The sequence below is a fragment of the Conger conger genome, chromosome 3 (genome assembly GCF_963514075.1).
Source record: "Conger conger chromosome 3, fConCon1.1, whole genome shotgun sequence".
Classification (NCBI taxonomy): Eukaryota; Metazoa; Chordata; class Actinopteri; order Anguilliformes; family Congridae; genus Conger; species Conger conger.
The window spans coordinates 4,911,697-4,933,267 of NC_083762.1; the positions used below are offsets into that span (position 1 = coordinate 4,911,697).

Sequence of the window (21,571 nt, forward strand, 5' to 3'; positions counted from 1 at the left end):
AAATCATTTCAATATTATTATTATATGAATTGTGTATTGCTGGCTCGGGGAACAATTTAATGTACCAAAAGGTTATGACAGTTTTGGTAGCTGTCTACAGTAAAACAGTGGTATCTCAGCTCCAGCACAGATCTCCATGACAGCCTAAAGCCAGGCAACTGAAGTCCATTTATACACTTCACTGTGTTGGTTGTGTAGTTTTGTTTACGAAAATAAAAGAAATGATGATAGGGCATCTTAAGGCAATGTCCCTGAGCTGAATTGCTCAGCAGAAGTATTGAGGAAGAATAGTGCACACCACAATCCAGTTTCTCATCTCCCAGGGATTATCAATTTCATAACACTAAATGATTACAAAAATGATAAACAATTTATTGGCAACTTAAGGTAAAATATGCATCCTCTGCATGAACCAATAAAATTTCAACAAGGGAAACCTGGTCTTCTCCTGTTCATTAACCAGATTACTGATGCAAACACTGTGTTAAAAACTTTACAGCACCAATGAAAAATATTGCAGAAAATTATGAAAATATAAAACTCTTCTTTCCCTACCTATAGTGCAGAGCTACTCTACTGCATGTCCTGAGGGTTGCAGTGACTGCAGGTATTTACTGCAACCATGCAGTAAACAGATTTCACTCATTATCTTACTCGCTTGGTTCAGGGAGAGCGCAGACACTGGGAGCCTGGGACCTGGGGCTCATCCCAATCGCTGATGTTTGACCTCCTTCCTTTCCTTGCTCCGAGCTCCAGACGTGGCAGACGGGGAGAGGTGGATCCACAGGTCAGTTACAGACGTGGCAGATGGGGAAGTGGTGGATCCACAGGTCAGTTACAGACGTGCAAGACGGGGAGAGGTGGATCCACAGGTCAGTTACAGACGTGGCAGATGGGGAAGTGGTGGATCCACAGGTCAGTTACAGACGTGGCAGATGGGGAAGTGGTGGATCCACAGGTCGATTATTTATACTGTACGTCACGCAGGATGCGTTTGGCTCTTTCTTTATTTTTCAAGAAAAGTTCGGGAGTCTCCAGGCTTCTACTTCTGGCTCTTATTAGGAACATTTAGCGGCTCGGAAGGCGGTGGGCCTCGGTCGATTTCTTTTCTGGGTCAGCAAGGAGCAAGGAGACAGGAGGTGAAAAGGAAGCGATCGGGATGAGCCTCTGGAGCCGAGCTGGCCGTGGTGTCCCACCCCCTCCCAGTTCCTCGATCACAGGGGGGTGCTGTGGCACCTCTCCAGGCCGCGCAGTTTGAAGACGCGCCCGCGCGGGGAGGTCTCGTCCAGGTAGGAGAGGGCGGGGTTATCGCACGCCAGCTCCTCCTTCCTCTCGGCCGCGGCGCGCCGGGCGGATTCAGGGGGGGCGGACGGGGGCGGGGGCGGGGGCGGGGCCCGGGGGGCGGGGCCACAGCACAGCGTCGCCTTGGCGACCAGGCGGTCCAGGGGCTTGAGCGAGCGCATCCAGGCGGGCAGGAAGTCCCAGGAGCGCAGGGGGCGGGGCAGCAGGCGGGGCCTGCGGGACTGCAGCGCGTTGACGAGGCCGATGAAGAGCAGCACGCCCACGAAGGGCGCGCCCACGCCCACCAGCGCCCGCCAGCCCGCCATCGACAGGCCCAACACCAGCGAGGGCAGCAGCAGGAAGCAGGCCGCCAGGTACAGCACCGCGAACCAGCGGTACTTCGCCGTGCACTCGCCCAGCTTCTCCGCCATGCGGATGGGCAGGCGCGTCACCGGCAGCGGGTACCACAGCAGGATCCCCAAAATGTTGAAGAAGAAGTGGCACAGGGCGATCTGGAAGGGGAAGGGGGGGGGGGGGGGGAATGGAACTGAAATGAATCGGTGGTGCTCCACGAGGATAGGATAACTGAGTTAGCTGGATAGAATTTGCAAAGTAAAGTGTTTTTTACTTGAGTCCATGTTCCGGATTTGGGCAGGGTCCGGGTTTTACTCAGTGCAGTTATTCAGCTAACTTCTGCTTTGGGTAAAATACATTATTGGTTTAGATTCAAATACTTTTCTATGCTTTGCTGAGCCTGCCTGGAGTACTTGAACCAAATAATTGCTCTCAAAAAGTGCAAACTCCACCTTCTGGTCGTTTTGGTTGGCTCAATTGCACGAAGCAAGATCAATTGAGCACAGAAAGGTATTTGAATCCAAAACGTATTACGTATTTGACCCAAATCTGCATTCCACACACATAGCGCAGTAGGCCTGACTGTCATTAGTAACAGTCATTGTACATCAGGGGTCCTCAATCATACCCTGAAAAGGGCTGGTGTGTATGCAGACTTTTGTTTCTACCAAGCAGTAATATATTATGATTAGACAAACCAAGGTCCTCAGCAAAGACTCTAGTGGTTGATTATTATAAACTGGGTGTAACTGCTTGGTTGGAACAGAAGCCTGCTCCCACACTGACCCTTTCTGGATAAGATTGAGTACCCTTGTTGTATACAAAGGAAGCACGCCCCCCAAGGGGAACTCATCCAATCAGCAAGATCAGAAACCGCACATGTGACCCGGAGACCACATCATTGTTTCGGTCGCTTGGCTTCAGCTCCAGGGAAGTCCTCAGTGGGCACTTTCATGCTGATGACATGGCTGTTTTCCCAACACAATTACGGCTGAGCCTGACTGTTCGTCCCCTTCTGCAATTACACCAGCGTATGTTTCATAGCGTTCGCTGCAAACCGCATGTATATATCCAATTAGCGCTTCGTAATTAACTTAGCGCCCCAGCGAGTGGGGGAAAAAGAAATGAGAAAGGGAGAGAGATAGATGGAGAGAGAGATTGTGGGATTGTGCTTTGGGCTTGTGTAGGTTTGTCTCCTGCTCCACTCTCTCCTGAACACACGAGGAATCAGGCGTGAAACACGCAGACCCATGGGAAAGGCCCGTAAGCATGTAAGAACAGACCAGGGCCCTGTTCCCCAAGACAGGACCATCAGGCACACACACAGGTGGGGTAGAGACAGCACACACACAGGTGTGGTAGATACAGGACACAAACACCTGGAGGTCTGGTAAAGACAGCATGCACACACCTGGAGGTGTGGTAGAGACAGCACACACACACCTGGAGGTGTGGTAGAGACAGCACACACACACCTGGAGGTTTGGTAGAGACAGCACACACACACACCTGGAGGTGTGGTAGAGACAGCACACAAACACAGGTGTGGTAGAGACAGCACACACACACACCTGGAGGTGTGGTAGAGACAGCACAAACACCAGGTGGTGTGGTAGAGACAGCACACACACACACAGGTGTGGTAGAGACAGCACAAACACCAGGTGGTGTGGTAGAGACAGCACACACACACACAGGTGTGGTAGAGACAGCACAAACACCTAGAGGTGTGGTAGAGACAGCACACACACCTGGAGGTGTGGTAGAGACAGCACACACACACCTGGAGGTGTGGTAGAGATAGCACACACACACCTGGAGGTGTGGTAGAGACAGCATACACACACCTGGAGGTGTGGTAGAGACAGCACACACACACACCTGGAGGTGTGGTAGAGACAGCATACACACACCTGGAGGTGTGGTAGAGACAGCATACACACACCTGGAGGTGTGGTAGAGACAGCACACACACACAGGTGTGGTAGAGACAGCACAAACACCTGGAGGTGTGGTAGAGACAGCACATACACACCTGGAGGTGTGGTAGAGACAGCACACACACACCTGGAGGTGTGGTAGAGACAGCACACACCTGGAGGTATGGTAGAGACAGCACACACACACACCTGGAGATGTGGTAGAGACAGCACACACACACACCTGGAGATGTGGTAGAGACAGCACACACACACACCTGGAGGTGTGGTAGAGACAGCACACACACACACCTGGAGGTGTGGTAGAGACAGCACACACACACACACACCTGGAGGTGTGGTAGAGACAGCACACACACACCTGGAGGTGTGGTAGAGACAGCACACACACACCTGGAAGGCTGCAGCCAGCCGGTCCCCCGGGCTGGCCAGGGCGGCGAGGATGGCAGTGGTGGTGGTGCCGATGTTTGAGCCCAGGGTCAGAGGGTAGGCCCTCTGGAGGCTGATCATCCCCAGCCCTGCAGGAGCAGGAGGGGTCAGCGAAGGTCAGTGAGGGTCAGTGAGTATCAGTCAGGGGTCTGTGAGTGTCAGTCAGGATCATTCAGGGGTCAGTGAGTGTCAGTGAGGGTCAGTCAGGATCAGTCAAGGTCAGTGAGTGTCAGTGAGTGTCAGTGAGGGTCAGTCAGGATCAGTGAGTATCAGTGAGTGTCAGTGAGGGTCAGTTAGGGTCAGTCAGGGGTCTGTGAGTGTCAGTGAGTGTCAGTCAGGATCAGTCAGGGGTCTGTGAGTGTCAGTGAGTGTCAGTGAGAGTCAGTCGGGGGTCTGTAAGGGTCAGTCAGGGTCAGTCAGGGTCATGTCTTCAAGTATATTTCAAAAAATGTATGAAATTTTAATACTTTTGTTCTAACACACCGATGTATCGTTCCATCCACTCAGTGGCAAATATATTTAGATCAAATGCCAATTTCCTGTTCCCCTCCAATCAAGACAAGCCCTTCACCACTCGTTGCTCCAGGGGGTATTGTCTCCCTGCTTAGTCTAATCAACTGTAAGTCGCTTCAGTTGAACGTGTCAACTAAATACCGTAATGTAATGTTATTGTATATACTTCCGTACAGGCCCACCTTGTTGTTTACAAGTCCACCTACTTGTACGGAGACTGGACTGTATGAATATTTCGGGATTATGCTGCCGTGTCACACTTGGGCACGATGTCGGGTTTCACCAGCTGGGCGCCGCCCGGCCTCCGCGGTGTCCGGCCGAATGAAAGCAAACTCAATAAGTCGGCTAATGAGCGATCAACGATGCGCACGCCCCGGCGCCGCTCACACTCTGAAGGGGGCAGAAGCACCGGCCATGACAGCGAATGCGATGGCGGGAATTAAGGCTCCGCTCCGGAGGAATGAGCCCCGCTAATCACCCGCCGCGGTTCAGACACACAATTAGCGGGTCTGGGGGGGCAGCGCGTCCCGCAGCTGATGGGCTCACGGGCCCGGCTAACGAGCGCTGCCTCAGCCTGCCGGCTAATTAGCGGCCAGGTAATTTGGCTCGTCAGGGATGACGGGGGAACCGGGGCGGGGGTTCAGGTGGCGGGGGACGGGCGGTCTCCTCAGGATCCAGTCTAGTCTCCTCGTTTCTGTAGCTGCAGTTAATTCCTAAAAACGTACCCCCCCCCCTCCCCGGGACCGTGTCAGGAGCAGGGAGCCGTGATTGAGAAAGTGAAGTTCTCTCTTCTCTTTGTTCAGTTGTTCAACTCTTCTCTGCTCTGAGTAGTTTGTCACTTTGTCAGAAAATGGCTGTTTGAAGGACGGAATGAAATCTGCAGCCACAACCGTCCGGTTAGATCAGCGCAATAATGAATAACTGATGACATAACTGAGTTTGTTTGATTTGACCGTGTGTGAAATTAGCCTTTTGACATGTGGAAATCACAATTTATCACAATTTATTATGAGAGTAGACAAAAAAATCGACAAAAATGGCACAAACTCTAGACCAGAATGGTCCTCATTCCTGGTCCTAGAGAGCCACAAGGTGTGTTATTTCTTCTTTTCGCCTTAAAATCAGCAACTGATTCAGTCCCTGGTGTGGTGAGTTCATTGTGTAATTGACTGCTTTAATTGATCAATTAAGTGCTGAGTAACAACGAAAGCCAGCACACCCTGCAGCTCTCCAGGACCAGGAATGAGGACCCCAGCACACCCTGTGGCTCTCCCGGACCAGGAGTGAGGACCCCAGCAAACCCTGTGGCTCTCCAGGACCAGGACTGAGGACCCCAGCACACCCTGCGGCTCTCCAGGACCAGGACTGAGGACCCCTGCTGTAGATGTTTGAGCTCCTGGGGGAAACTCACCGATTAGCGGGGTGATGGCGGAGGTGAAGACCGAGCTGCTCTGGACGATGAAGGTCATTCCCGCCCCCACGAGCATGGCCAGGTAACCCGCCAACCAGCCGAAAGGAGGAGGGAAATCTGAGAGAGAGGTACGCTCATTAGAAACCCAGGTGGGCGGCCTGTAGCGTAGTGGTTAAGGTAAAGGACTGGGACACGCAAGGTCGGTGGTTCGTTCCCCGGTGTAGCCACAATAAGATCTGCACAGTCGTTGGGCCCTTGAGCAAGGCCCTTACCCCTGCATTGCTCCAGGGGAGGATTGTCTCCTGCTTAGTCTAATCAACTGTATGTCGCTCTGGATAAGATAAGAACATCTGCCAAATGCCAATAATGTAATGTAATGTAATGTGTTTGGGACAAAATACTATTTGGCTTAATTTGCCAAAGAGGCCAGGCACAAAACTGAGCACACTTACGTATATCAGAGGACTGATCTGACGATAATTGAGCACTTGAAAAAATACAGAATATGAATTCCTAATGGCAGGTGTGCCGGTATCTTACAGTACATCTGGGTGATTTATGGGGGGCCAGATCACTGCAAATGTTCTATTCAGGCTCGAGATTACAGTGACATGAGCATGCATTCATTTAGGAGTTTCTACTACTAATAAATAATAATATATACATTAATAATATATGTACTGAAATACATACATAAATAAATCTCCAAACAATCAAAACCAGCCAAAATGTCACTCTCTATCTTTTCCCATGATTTCCCAGCTGTAACATCCAGCTATGCCAGCTTGAAAATTGAAAGGCTGGGCATAAGCTGGTCCAGCTGGGTATGAGCTGGCCAACCTGCTGCTGCTGAAAGCCTGTCTGAGCTGTTTCAAAACATAGCTTGAGCTGGTCAAACCATGCCAAGCCGGAAGTTGGTCTGAACTGGTCAACCAGCTAAACCACGTCACGCGAGGAGCTGGTCTGAACCAGCCAATGAGCTACCAGCTGTTTCAAAACATAGCTTGAGCAGTTTCATTTCAGCAGTGGGACCATTCGCATTTACTGAAGCAGTTCTGGCTATGCACCGAGGCTCAAGAGGACGACGGAGGTGAGCTGCCTGGGAATCGAACCTGCAACCTCTCCACTTGGAAGCCCCGGGTTTCTAACCATTACAAGACGGTGACTTAACGGTTCCCACCTGTGTTGATGACCTTCTGGATGGCTTTGGCCACCTGGCCCTTGAGCAGAGAGTTGAGGAGCTTGACCAGGAGCACCAGGCAGGCGCAGAGCACGACCAGGGAGCAGGCCAGCAGGAGGAGACCCACAGAGAGGTCCGACATGGGGGTGTCCACAAACAGGTGCCTGCCTGAGGGGACAGGGGACAGGCAGACTCAGCCCTGCAGACAGAGGGGTTCTTTAGCCTCTCTCCATAGAGGAACCCTTTTCACCCTCTATCATAGGTGTGAAGTCGTGATGTTGGGAATATGAGGTTCTGTTGGCATTCTGAGTGGTTTTGAGATATTGAGCTTCAAATATACCAAAGTGAGTGGCCTCCAAGCAGATACCACCTTTTTTCTTTCTTTTTTTAAATGTTCATACTTTCAAACAGTATTCTTGGGTAAAAACATCACCACATATTCAGTGCCCTATAAACAACAGATTTATGACACATCATTTTTGTCAAACCATATAATTCTACTGTCTCAAAGTGTGAAAGCTCCCAGGCACAGAACCATTTCACCCTAAAAAGGACCCTCGAGCTAGATTCTTCTATGGAATCGCAGGGTTCCTTCTGGAACCATTGAACCATTGGCGAAAGGGAATCGTAACGTTATTACATTGCTACATTGACATTAGATAGAGACACCCGTTTTTAGTGTTATCACTCGATAAAATGGGCCTCGTGCTGGATCTGGAGGGTTCTTGTATTCGTGTCGTCAAACAGGTGAATGGATTATAACAGCCTTCTGAACTTAGTAGGCACCAATCCATATGGGGCTGACTACCACTGATAACGCCCACGCAATAACGTGGTAACATTCGAACCGGCGCAAAGACCTGCGTATTAGTGATGCAATTAATCAATAACACACAGCAATAAAACGCAAATTATACTGTAGCCGTGGAAATGGGCCGTGAAACCCACCGTAATTTAAAATGCGCTGTTGTTAATGGCCATCCTTCATAAGGCTAATGGCATAACAGACCGTGAAAATTATCGCAGCGCGGCCGAACGGCTGCAAACTGCCGTAATTGCAATTCGACCAAACGAAATTGGAGTTTTGTAGTAGCCTCTGTTTTTTTTTCACAGTCTAATCATTTTCTCCAGTGCTCGCTATGTTTCATTTGCTTGTCTGGCCCTCTCGTGGCATAAGCCTGTGCTTTAAATCCCCGTCTGCCTCTCTCCCTCCCCCATTACACTGCCGCCCTGGCCTCTTGGCCAGGCTACAATCGTAAATGAGAACTTGTCCCCGATTAACTTGCCGGGGTAAGTAATTGTTAAATAAATAAATAAATAAAATGAAATAAAATTGGCGTGGCGAGGAGGCGATGTATCAAAAAAACTGATTCGAACGCTGCCCCGCGGGCTCGTTCCGTTGCGTTTACAGGAGAACCCCGCAGGAAAAAGAATATGTTCATTGGCGCCGTAATTCTCTCCCTCTCCGCCGAAACTGACGTGTGTTGATAGTTCTGGCGTAAAATGGCTGCCGTACATCACTCAGGCACGGGCTATAAACCTCAGGTTTCCCGCCTTCGCTGTGAAGTGATGCAAGATGATGATGAATGAATGCAGGCACTGTATCGGACAATACCATCTGAAAGTTTCAAACGGCCCTCTGTCATTTTTCTTGATGAGTGCATGAATGATAGCCAATGACTGCTCTTGTGACCACACGTGAAAATGTTTTGCTGTGATATAATCTTTGAGTGAACCATATATATATATCTGGTGGTATTTATAGGCGATTAGTTAGCCAGGGAACTTTGTGGAAACACAAGCCTACCTGTCCTCTAGGACCAGAATTGTCCACCCCTGTACAACATGTATACATTAGTATTATTTTTTATTTTTTTTATTATTATAAAACAAATACATACACCACACATTACATTACATTATTGGCATTTGGCAGACGCTCTTATCCAGAGTGACATACAGTTGATTAGACTAAGCAGGAGACAATCCTCCCCTGGAGCAACGCAGGGTTAAGGGCCTTGCCCAAGGGCCCAACGGCTGCGCAGATCTTATTGTGGCTACACCGGGATTAGAACCACCAACACTTGTGTGTCCCAGTCATTCACCTTAACCACTACGCTACAGGCCGCCCATATAGTCAAGGGCATTTGTCAGATGGGTAACCTGTAGTGCAGTGCCTGTGGTGCGTGACTGGGACCCACAAGGTCGGTGGTTCTAATCCCGGTGTAGCCACAATAATATCCGCACAGCTGTCGGGCCCTTGAGCAAGGCCCTTAACCCTGCATTGCTCCTGGGGAGGATTGTCTCCTGCTTAGTCTAATCAACTGTAAGTCACTCTGGATAGAAGCGCCAGCCAAATAACATGTAATGGGGGGTGTATTTGGGGAGGTGAATTCTATGTCGTGCCCGGTTTTAGAGAGGAGGGAGCGGGACCTACATTTCTGGACGTTGGCTTGGCGTGTGATGTTCTCCAGGGTCCAGGAGGGGGTGCCGCTGTGCCCGGGGGCCAGGGCAGAGTCAGTCACAGCCACTGGGTTCTGGAGCGACAGGAGGAGAGGGGTACACACGGGGAATAAACACACAACAGTGACCCAGCACCGAGCACCCTGAACACAGTCAGGACTTTTATTCTGGTCTTCCCACTGTTCTACCCTGGTTTTACCCTGGTTTTACTTCACTGCGATGCACTGTGAGCTCCTGAATGATAAAATACATAATACATATAATACATATGTAAAGTGAGCTGCATAACCGTTGGGACAAAGATTGATTTGGCCCTGTACTCCACATTTTACATTTGTAACCAAATTCAGATGTGCATAAAGAGCAAGGCGAACCTGAAATTAAACCTAGAATAAATAGTTAAGATTGCAGAGTCCAGAGCCAAATCAAGAATAAAATATTTGTCCCAAACTTTATGGAGCTCACTGTAAATAAATATGATTATAATTAGAAAATTTGATCGATTTCCTTTGTATTTCATCCGTATTCTCAGTTGATAATTTAAAGGCGTATTATAAAGATATTGGTATAACAAATCGAACCAAACATTTTTTGATTTACCCAATGAAAAAAATTTTTGTCTTTGCAAGCACAAATGGAGATGAAGTCTAGGCATCGGCACAGGCAGTCTGAGACAGCTCTCAGGAACTGCTGTCAGGCCTCAGAGATCATCAATTTTAATGAGAGAGGTACGGCATTCAGTTAATAATAAAACATACACGGTGACATTAGACCCAGCACTCCCTAAACTCTCCAGGGACGGATTTCACCCAAGTAAAACATTGCAGGAATCACCCGTACTATTCAGTGGAAGTTATGTATTATAAAAACTGGACTGAGGTATGGAGTACAGACCTAATTACATACATTAGATTAAGGAGACATTCTTACCCATAAGGACTGACACAGCTATTCTTGCAGCTTTTTAGACAGTATCCGTTTATACGAGAGCATACATACAATTAAGGTTTAGTACTGTGCTCCAGGGTATGACAGCAACTTCCTACTTGGGTAATGAACCGGCAATCTTTAGGCTACCAGCCCAGCTCTCTAACCACTGTATAGCACCAGGGATAATCAGACTTTAACCACTGTATAGCACCAGGGATAATCAGACTTTAACCACTGTATAACACCAGGGATAATCAGACTTTAACCACTGTATAACACCAGGGATAATCAGACTTTAACCACTGTATAACACCAGGGATAATCAGACTTTAACCACTGTATAACACCAGGGATAATCAGACTTGGCCCTCCGGGTCAGTAGTGCTGGTCTTCCTTATTCCCCTCTAGCCAGGGCCTTAACCTTCATATTATCTTTGGGGTCTATTTGTGTTTCACATCTCTTAGAAACCAATTAACCTTTCAAAAATCCTGGACCTGGACAAACTTTGCATACAAGGGTGTTGCGTGGGGTTAGCTTCATCCTTTGTAGCTGTACAAAATGTAGGAAAATATACAACCTCATTTATGATCGGATTTGTTTGAGGTTGATTCTTTCTGTGAGATGTTTCTCACAGATTTTTCACATTTATGGATACAAAATGCTATAAGAGACTATAAGAAGGCAACACTCAATGTGTCAGAGTTTTTCTATTACAATAATTTTGTGTCACTTCAAACTGTTGGGGGAAAGTTCACCCAAAACTTAAAAAGTAAAGCATTATATGAGGGTTAACCTGATGTGCCGGGTGAGTGTAATCAATCAACCCAGTCAGTGATACTGATGGGTTATCAGGCCCGAGAGAAAATGAGCAGTACTGCTGACCATGATGAGTGACCGTTCCCTATTTCCCACGTGTACTAGGCTTGATATTCATGGCTGTAGACCACCGATTCTCTATGCGAATTGTACCTTATCCGATCTGTTCTGTAGCTGTCCGAATGACCTTCAGCATGCACTCATTGTACATCGCTCCGGATAGAAGCGTCGGCTGAATGAATGTAATTTAACGTAATGGGCAGGTCTCAGGATCCCTGGGCCGTGGCCAAACTAACTGCTGCTGCTGTCGACGTCTCCATGTCAGACGGCAGTTGGAGGATGTGAAAAATACAGGCACGACGGAGACAGCCGTACCGCAATCAGACGGGTCCTGCACCACACTTTTACCAGGCTCTTATTATGCAGACCCTCGTCTCCCATGGCGATGGCGGTAATTACGGACTTATCCAGCTGGTGGTGGGGAGGGGGGGGGGGGAGACAACAGGATTACATAACATTACAGTTAATTTAGCTGTCATTTTTATCCAATGTAACATTTGATGAGACTGAGCAGGGGCCCAACAGCTGCATTGATCTTATTATGGCTACACAGGGCCTTGAACCACCAACCATCCAGGTCCCAGTCAAGCACCTTAACCACTATGCTACAGGCTGTTTAGAGGCGTCAGGTTGTGTGGAAGGCAGAAAAGCAGAAAGCAAGCACAACAAATGGACATAACAGTCGGTATGGAGCAAGACACCATTTGGCGATCTGACTGGTTTCTGCTTAAAGGGACTGGGCTCAGGTTGGAGAAGGAAGGATGCCACCTAGAGGAGAACGTATAGGCCTCAAGTATCAATACGATGCTGAATGAAACCCCGCTGAGTAAAAGGGGAAACACAACAGTACCCAATGGATGGCAATACAGTCACAATAGCGTGGTAGCAAAATGGTGATGCAGTGTTAATTAGCGATGAAAAGGCGATACACCGAAACAGAGTAATAATGGGAATAGAGTGGCAATACAGTAGTAATATAGTAGTGATATAACATGGTGATAGAGTGTTAATTAGCAATGAAATGGTGATACACTGAAATAGAGTAGTCACAGAATGGTAATACAGTGGTAATAGAGTAGTAATAAAATGGTAATACAGTGGTAATAGAGTAGTAATAAGGCACCTGTATGATAAGCTTTGTGACGGGCTCCGTGATGATCTTCAGGAGTTCGGGAGCATCCTCTCCACTCCGGATGCTGAAACACTGGATCACCACTCCGGACAGATGGCCCATTAGCCCAGTGGCCACCTCTAGGGGGAGCAGGACCAGCACCGACAGCCAATTGAAGCAGTCATGGATGGTAGCTCCTGCAAAGGCCCTACAGGAAGTGATGTGATTACAACAGGAAGTGAGTCATAGTCTTTTTGTGATCAAAAGTGGGGGTTTTTTTCATCAAAAATGCTGCTTGAAGAGGTGCGTCTTCAGTTTGCGCTTGAAGGTGGGAAGAGATTCTACAGTTCTGACCTCAACAGGGAGTTCGTTCCACCACCGTGGAGCCAGAACAGACAGTAGTCGTGAGCGTGAGGTGAGTTTATTATTATTATTGCTGTTGGTGTTGCTGTTGTTGCTGTTGTTATTATTATTATTATGTGACTTTCTCCACTACCTTGCCTTGGTGCTGAAGGCCAACAGGCAGAGTGGTACTACCGAAGATAATAGCTCTTCACATTCTTGAGAACCTTACCAATACATGTACAGCTGAAGGGCATTATGGGAAAACACCATTATTTTCCCAGAAAGCAACTCCCACTCAATGCAGCCCGGGTCAGAGTGTGCACACAAACCACACCACAAATAAAACTCACAACAGTAGTCATTGAAGATTTCAAAATAGATTAAACTGAATAGTTCATGACCATTGACAGACTGCTCATATCATAGTCAATGTTATCTAGCAGATACAATATTATTGACCCTGAGATTTATTTAACCTAATAAAATAAGGCATGTCTTCATTCATTGATTCATTATCTGAACCTGCTTATCAGGGTCACATATGCTTGATCGTGACATTTATTGTACTTATCCCAATAGACCAGTGTAATATATACAATAAATGTCACAATCAAGCATATGTTATTTATGGTATCTGCAAGACGAGTACAAGTATGTATGCATATATATATTACCTTAACCACTACACTACAGGCCGCCCATCCACTGTTCAGGAGTCATTTTATTTTTCTCATGACTGAAAACAAATCTGAATTTCTTAAAAAAAACATGTTTATACATATATAAACTCCCGAACAGTGGATGGGCGGCCTGTAGTCTAGTGGCGAAGGTAATTGACTGGGACACACAAGGTCGGTGGTTCTAATCAGAAAATCCGCACAGCCGTTGGGACCTTGAGCAAGGCCCTTAACCCTGCATTGCTCCAGGGGAGGATTGTCTCCTGCTTAGTCTAATCAACTGTACGTCGCTCTGGATAAGAGCGTCTGCCAAATGCCAATATAATGTAATGTAAAATGTTCCCTTTTGCCATCAGACTACAGGGGACGGGCTTCTGGGCCCTGTACCTCTGGAACTGGGTCCTCTCCCCGGCCTGCATGAGGGCCACGATGGTGTTGGTCACGGACGTGCCGATGTTGGAGCCCATGATTATGGGAATGGCCGACTGCACCTCCAGAACTGTCAAGGAGACAGAGAGAGAATGAGGGAAGACATTGGCTCAGGAGGTACGAGCAGTCATCTGGCAGTCAGAGGGTTCCAGGTTTCGATCCCGACCCAGGGTGTGTTGAAGTGTCTCTGAGCAAGACACCCAACCACCAAATGCTCCTGGTGAGCTGGTTGGTTTGGCAGCCGATCGCCGATCGCTGAGTGTGTGAATGGGTGAGTGAGAAGCATTTGGGTAAAGGCTCTATATAAATGCGGGCATTTACCAGCCTGTAGCGTAGTGGCTAAGGTACATGACTGGGACCCGCGTGGTTGGGGGTTCGATCCCCGGTGTAGCCACAATAAAATCCGGACAGCCGTTGGGCCCTTGAGCAAGGCCCTTAACCCTGCATTGCTCCAGGGGAGGATTGTCTCCCGCTTAGTCTCATCAACTGTACGTTGCTCTCCATCAATGTAATGAGCTTCAGCATATGAACTGCAAGAACTGCTAGTTAATGTATATGAAGTGTTTGGATACAAGTCAGTTGGGTAGTTTTTGGAGTTTTGGATTGTTTTCCCTTTTTTTTTTTTTGCATTTTTCGAGTGAAAAATGTTGTCCTCCTACCCAGCACTTATGTCAGAGGAGGGGGGCAAAAATTACACGGTTGGTAAATCTCCGTCAGTAACAGCTGTGTTTCTCTTTCTGCTTTTCTGCCGTGTCCTGTCAGACGGGTCAAAGTTTTATCATTTTTAATTACGCTCCTCAGAAGGCATTCGCGGAAGCGGGAGCCGGGGGGCAAGGAGGTCCAGGAGGATCTCCGCGGGGGTAATTGTGCCTAATTGCCCCTCTGTCCTCTGGTAAGGAGTTGTCGAGAGAGAGAAAATCACAGGCGGGAGAGGGCCGGGGCGGCACACGCGTGTAATTAGCCGCGGGCCCCGTCGTTATCCCAGCGCCCCTGACGCACACACCGCCCGGAATGGGAGGAATGGGAGGAATGGGAGGAATGGGAGGAATGGGAGGAATGGGATTTCTGACGATCGTCGTCGTCGGCAAGCGGCGGGGTTCGTTCGGGCTTCTGACATTTCCCCAAATAGCGGGAATTCGTCAGGCCCGCTGACGTTTCCCCAAATAGCGGGAATTCGTCAGACTCCTAACGTTTCCCCCCCCCCCGAAATAGCGGGAATCGTTCAGGCTACTAACATTTCCTGAAATGTGTAAAAAAAAAAAGGTCAGTTGTATTAGTCAACCTCACTCCTTTTGGATCATTTCATCTTTCTGAGTCTGACCTTCCAGGGGCACTCCCCCGAGTGGCTGAATAGCATACTTTCGCCAGAATGTTCTGACATTATCAGTGTTATAACATGACAGCAACATCGTGCGTGAGCCGGACTAGCGATCAAGGAATCAGCCATTGCTGATTTAATTGTTTATTTAACCAGGTGAGATGCTTTGAGAACATGTTCTCTCTTGGAAAGGACACCCTGGGAGAAATGGCAGAGAGAGCCGTTGGAAGTGGGGAGAGAGAGAGAGAGCAGGGGTAAAGCCCCTGGAGTAGTTTTAGGGTTAAGGGCCTTGCTCAAGGGCCCAACAGCAGGGTTCTTTTATCATTTAGGGACCCGACTTCATCTCTCCAGATGCTGGTCGGCATCCCTACTGTATAAGCAGACCAGGAGCTTGAACCAGCAACTCCATAGGCTGATGAGGATGGAGGTGGAGGTGAAGGTGTGAGATTGGGAGGGGCACTTACGGCCAGAGGAGACTAGGCTGATGAGGATGGAGGATGGAGGTGGAGGTGGAGGTGTGAGTCTGGGAGAGGCACTTACGGCCAGAGGAGACCAGGCTGACGATGATGATGGTGAGGATGGAGGTGGAGGTGGAGGTGTGAGATTGGGAGGGGCACTTATGGCCAGAGGAGACCAGGCTGATGAGGATGGAGGATGGAGGTGGAGGTGGAGGTGGAGGTGGAGGTGGAGGTGGAGGTGTGAGATTGGGAGGGGCACTTACAGCCAGAGGAGACCAGGCTGATGAGGATGGAGGATGGAGGTGGAGGTGGAGGTGGAGGTGTGAGATTGGGAGGGGCACTTACGGCCAGAGGAGACCAGGCTGACGATGATGGAGGTGGAGGTGCTGGAGCTCTGGACCAGTACAGTCACCAGTATTCCCACCACCAGTCCTGCCACCGGGTTGGACAAGATGGCGTTGTCCTTAAAGATGTCTCCTGCCACCTTCCCTGCTCACAGGAGCGAGAAAACTGAAAGTGCAACACTTACAGCACCTCCACATAGCTAAGACATCAACGGCCATAGAATGACAGGATCAATTTCAGCACGCCTAGCTAGAGTTTATAATCATTTGACGTAGCAGGGGACAATCCCACTTGTGGGGTTAAGGGCTTTGCTCAAGGGCCTAACAGCTGTTTACATATGGTTACACCGGGGCTTGAACCACCAACCTTCCAGATCCCAGGCATATACCTTAGCCAGCAGTTTTAACAAGGTATCATCAAATCTGGCCCACAAATCCAAATCCAGCCCTAGTTTTCTTTTCTCCTGGATAATGTAACTAAAACATTAGTGCTACTGATTGGCCAGACTCACAAATATAGGGAGGATGGAAACCCAGTTGTCATTGGCCCTGGAGGACCTTGGGTTTAATCCCTAGACCACAAAACTGCATAAAAAACTGAAACATCTATCCACATCTGTGAAATAAGGATTAGTTCTGTTCTGTGGTCTAGGGCTTTACAACGGAGGTTTAAACTCCAGCTAAGTACACTTCAATTGACCGAGAAAGTTTCATGGAGAAATAGAGAGAGAAAAAGCTAAAAAAAAAAACTCAAGGGCAGATTCCCTGTCACTGAGCATGTCTGAATAGAAACATTGTGAAACAGGATTATTTGGTAAAATAAAGAGAACACAACAACAAAGCAACAGGTGTCACACACAGCAGAGCAGTTTAAGACAAGGACAAAACAACTGCCTCATGTCAGAAAACCTAAAGACAACACTTGAATAGTTCACAGACAGTGTCCCTGACCAAGACAGAGGCTGATAGTTTACCCCACCGTGGGGTAATTAGAGATCCGAGTGGCATAGTTACCCCCAGCCAACTGGAAGGCGGAACTCAGGACATCGAGCGAGCACACGAACACGAAGAGGAGGAGGAAGAGCAGGGGTATCTTGGCCAGGTTGACGAAAACGGATTTCACGTCGGCCATCTTCCCTCCCCTCGGCTCTGACGGGACTGGAGAGCAGCGCGGCGTCAATGCATCTTACCCAGAATGCACCGTTTTATCACACGCGAGCACATTCCTGACCGCTGACTGGAGGGGGGACGTGGAGCGGTGTGCAACAGTGTTGCGCTGAGCAGATACCGCCACGCCGGTGTCGCTGGGGCGCGATCGCGTCACATGACCTCCGAGCGGCCTCGGCAGCTCCACCGGAATGAGTCGCGCTTTTTTCGGAAAACGGGCGGGCGCAGTCAGCCACAGCCGAAGACTGCTCTTGGGTGCCTACATGGAATGGTTCACCGTGATCTGGTCCGCAGGTGAACCAGTGTTGGTGTATACAGTGAATTGGCTCATTTAGCAAGGGGTAATTTGTTTATAATTTGTTAGCATTTATCTATACAGGGCAGGTCGACCGAGCACACATGCTCTTTTGCAGCAACGCCCTGTTAATGCCCCCCGCCCCCAAGTAGCCTAACCTGCATGTCTTTGTACTGCGGGAGGAAACCCACGCGGACACAGGGAGAGAACATGCAAACTCCACACAGAGAGGCCTTGGCCGGGATTCAAACCCCTGGACCTTCTTGCTGCGAGGCGACACTGCCATGGTAATTGGTGGAAGGTGACAGTGCGATGGTAATTGGTGGTAATTGGTGGTAATCAGTGGAAACAGAAACCTGCATCCACCCCGGCCCTCCAGGACCGGAACTGCCCCCCCCCCCCCGCCCCCCCCTGCCCCCCCCTGTCCCCTGACGGTGACGGGGCCCGCTCACCCTGGACCCTGGGCAGCCGCTGCTCCTCCCACGGGCCCCGGGGGGGGCTCTCCCCCTCACTCCCCTCACAGCTCCTGATGAGGTCCAGGGTGGAGCCGGACGGAGCGGGGGTGGGGCCGCTGAGGCCTGCAACACAGGTGTGTGTGTGTGTGTGGGGGGGGGTGTGTGTGGGTGTGTGTGTGGGGGGGGGGGGTGGGTGTCTGTGTGTGTGGGGGGGGGGGTGTGTGTGTGGGTATGGGTGTGTGTGTGTGTGTGTGTGTGTGTGGGTGTGTGTGATTATGTGTGTGTGATTGTGTGAGTGTGTGTGTGGTGTGTGTGTGTGTGTGTGTGTGTGTGAGATTGTGTGTGTTAATAATAATAATAATAATAATAATAATAATAATAATAATAGTAATACATTTTACATTTTATCTTTTATTCATAAGAATGCACAGTGTCATCATGCCAGGATGAGACCCACGTCTGAAACGTTGCACTGTAAAAAAAAATAACACCCCTATTTACTCAATAAATTTGAGGTAAGTTATGGTGTGTCATTTTTTATAAGTGTTGCAGCGCCCACCCAGATGTGGGCGGAAGTCACGGATCACCTTGGCAGCTGACTCTCCGCGCCCCGGGGGCGGTGGTTATCTTGGCCCGGTGAGAAGACATATCTGCTCCCAAAGACGCGCTGCAAAGACAAGGGGGAGATTTGTTTTCAGACAGGAGCTCTCTCTCTCTCTCTCTCTCTCTCACACACACACACACACACACACACACACACACACACACACACACACACTTTATCTCTCTCTCTCTCTCTCTCTCTCTCTCTCTCTGTGGCTGGGGTTCACGTGTTCCGTGTCAGTGGATGAGAGAGGAATCGCAAAGAGAAAATGAACTGTCTGTGAATCGCTAAAACATATGTAGCAATCAGAAATGGCCGGTCAAAGAGATCTCTCTTTCTCTCTCTCTCTCACTCTCTGTCATGGTTGCTGCATACGACTCATAATGGCTTGAAATGTTGCTTTAAAATAGCTTCGGCCCTATACCAACAATTCGTGAAGTGAAGAAGATAGCTTACGCACTTCAGTTGCGACTGTAATAATTTTCTGCGTCAATTTTTTTGTTTGTTGATTGACAAATGTGAGAGAGAAAAAATCCACTTGCTAATGCACTCTTAAAAAACCGAGAACCTCGCAAGAGTTTTCAATTACTGTACATCGAGTGGGCGACGGCGTTCCCACCCTTTCCGTATCCAACCTTTCCGTGTTTTTACCGTTTGTATCCTGGGAGTTCTGTTCTTGCGTGTGAATCATCGCCTGTTGCGAGCGGAGAGCAAGCACTCAGCGTCAATCGGCTGTAACCGTGTATATCAGCGGCAGTGGAGCAGCTCGGGAGAAATCTGCTTCATTAGCCGGCATCTATGCCGGGGAAGGGCACTCGGTGGTCTGCATTACATTTAGATTACAAAAATCCAACCATTCCTTCAACGCGGAAAACTGCTGTTGATTAACCGTACGGCACGAACATTCTCTCCGGACCATTTGCAAGATAAGGACCACCGGGGAAGTTCATTTTTAGGGACACCGGGGCGATAACCATGTACAGTACTGTAGGCCAGGAAACAGCTGGCCTTATATGCAGCAATCCGACGTACATTTTTACGGATTGGACAATGTAATTTAGCCTCTTAGCGGGGCATCAAACAACAATTTGTCTTGAACATTTTCAGTTGAATACAAATGTCTTCATAAACATAGTCTGGCGAGTAGTTGAAGATACTAGTTAACCAAACACAGGTCTAAAAGTATCACTAAGTAGCACACTTAAATGCTGACCCTATTTGAGTAATCCATATATGCCTATTGTAAGCTGATATGATATGATATACCGATGGTAATATGGTCATCGTGCCGTGTTTTTAAGGTTACACTGTCTCTAATCTGCATTGAGTCACAGTGTCACCCTCAATGTATCAATATGGTATGAAACACACTCTAAATATTTGCCAATCTAACCACTATTGGAGTAATCCATATAGGCCTGTTGTCGGCTGATCTGATGTTCCGTAATATGCTCGTCTTACCTTTTTTTAGGGTTACGGTCTGACTCTAATCACCATTGTTCAGGCTCCTAATTATTAGAGTGTGACTGGGTCTGTTTTATACCCCCTGCCTGTGGGTCAAAAGTCTAAAGAAACACAGGGAGTCCCTCACTAATTAACTTACGCTCTACATCAAATTGTGCCCAGTTAATTATAAGTGAAGCTTAGGGATCGGGAAAAAAATAAATAAATTAAATGTATATGCATATACACAGTGCATAGCCTGCGTGTGTGTGTGTGTGTGTGTGTGTGTGTGTGTGTGTGTGTGTGTGTGATTGAGTGACAGGTTGCTTCGGAATTATAATATTATATAGCCTATACTCTACACCTTAATATTCTAAATATTCAATATTATACAATTATAATATTGGGTCATTGTCAATGTCAGCAGTTTTCATCTGGTGGCCTCTCGAAAAACTTCTGGTGCCCTGAAAGGTTCTCAGGGAAACGTGCCACCTTGTGGTGATAAAGTGTAAAATCCACATCTGTCTCCAAGTTGCCTTTATAACGTACCGCTACTGTATAGATCATTTTTAAGTCAAACCGCAATTGAAATTACAGCAGCTCCCCAACTCAGAATGAAAGGCTATTTATATATTTTATCGCTGGCACACAGAAATAGTATCAGCTGTTATCCCGTTGACGGTGGCGAATTCTGGGAAGCGCCGGATCTCCGACGACATTCCTACACCTCGCGTTCCTTTCGGCCTTTTAACCCGAAAAAAGCGCGTTTCCCTCTTATCGGGCAAAAATGCACGCTGTATAATGGGAATATTCGAAATTGCATTAGTTTCCACTGACTAGTATGGATTATAAATAAATATATAAATACACAAATAAATAAACGTACTGTTTATTCAAATGCCATTGCAAATTGGAACATGACATTTGCATTTAATTTCATATACCTGTGTGAAATGACTGATTTACCGCTAAAATTCAAAAATCCAATTTGTATTTTCATTTAGAGCGTGCATACTGTCTGCCGAATTTAAAATGAAAACGCCAAGTCCAATTTATATGAAATGTATATTGAATTTTCCGCCTTGCTATGTCCCTGACATATTGAAAGTGAAAAGAAAAATATTTAAATGATAAAACAATGTGCGCGGTTGAAAGGTGATTATATTTCCTTGATGCTGTCGCATGATTTGTAACAAAAGAAAGAAGCCTATACCCAATATTCCATTAAAGACCTATGCCGCTCAAAATCTAATGCAAATCGTAACTGGATAAATCACTAGCCAGTCTGGAATTACGTCATAATTCAAAGTGATTTATTTTCTGCTCTGAATGTGTCAGATCTGTCAATCATTGGCTATGGGTGCGTTGATGCTGCCTCGCTTCATCGGGAAGGTTCTTGTTACGTCTCGCACAGTGGGCAGCGCAGCCAACTTTGAAGCCAGAGAAAAGTGGCTTCAAAGCGTGCGATTTGTGGCTACGCAGAAAAATGTCAGCGTTGATTCAACTCTTAAAGAGTACATACAGTATTGTCCCTACTGCGCCCACTC

At 48.0% G+C, this 21,571-nt stretch overlaps 2 protein-coding genes across 2 annotated transcripts in view; both read right to left on the reverse strand.

Moving 5' to 3' along the window:
* LOC133124820 (pre-mRNA-splicing factor RBM22-like) overlaps positions 1 to 21,571 on the reverse strand; it is a 187,365-nt gene that overhangs the window by 16,282 nt on the left and 149,512 nt on the right. The gene's annotated exons all lie outside the window — the stretch shown is intronic.
* On the reverse strand, positions 1,215 to 20,743 carry LOC133123116 (sodium-dependent phosphate transport protein 2A-like). The gene is made up of 13 exons (XM_061233406.1): positions 20,675 to 20,743; positions 18,776 to 18,796; positions 17,075 to 17,183; positions 16,062 to 16,205; positions 13,899 to 14,010; positions 12,502 to 12,697; positions 11,646 to 11,789; positions 10,830 to 10,837; positions 9,546 to 9,601; positions 7,109 to 7,276; positions 5,929 to 6,045; positions 3,969 to 4,093; positions 1,215 to 1,793 (listed from the first exon to the last, which is right to left on the reverse strand). Exons 1-13 carry the CDS (start codon positions 20,741 to 20,743, stop codon positions 1,215 to 1,217), a joined length of 1,848 nt encoding a protein of 615 aa, XP_061089390.1.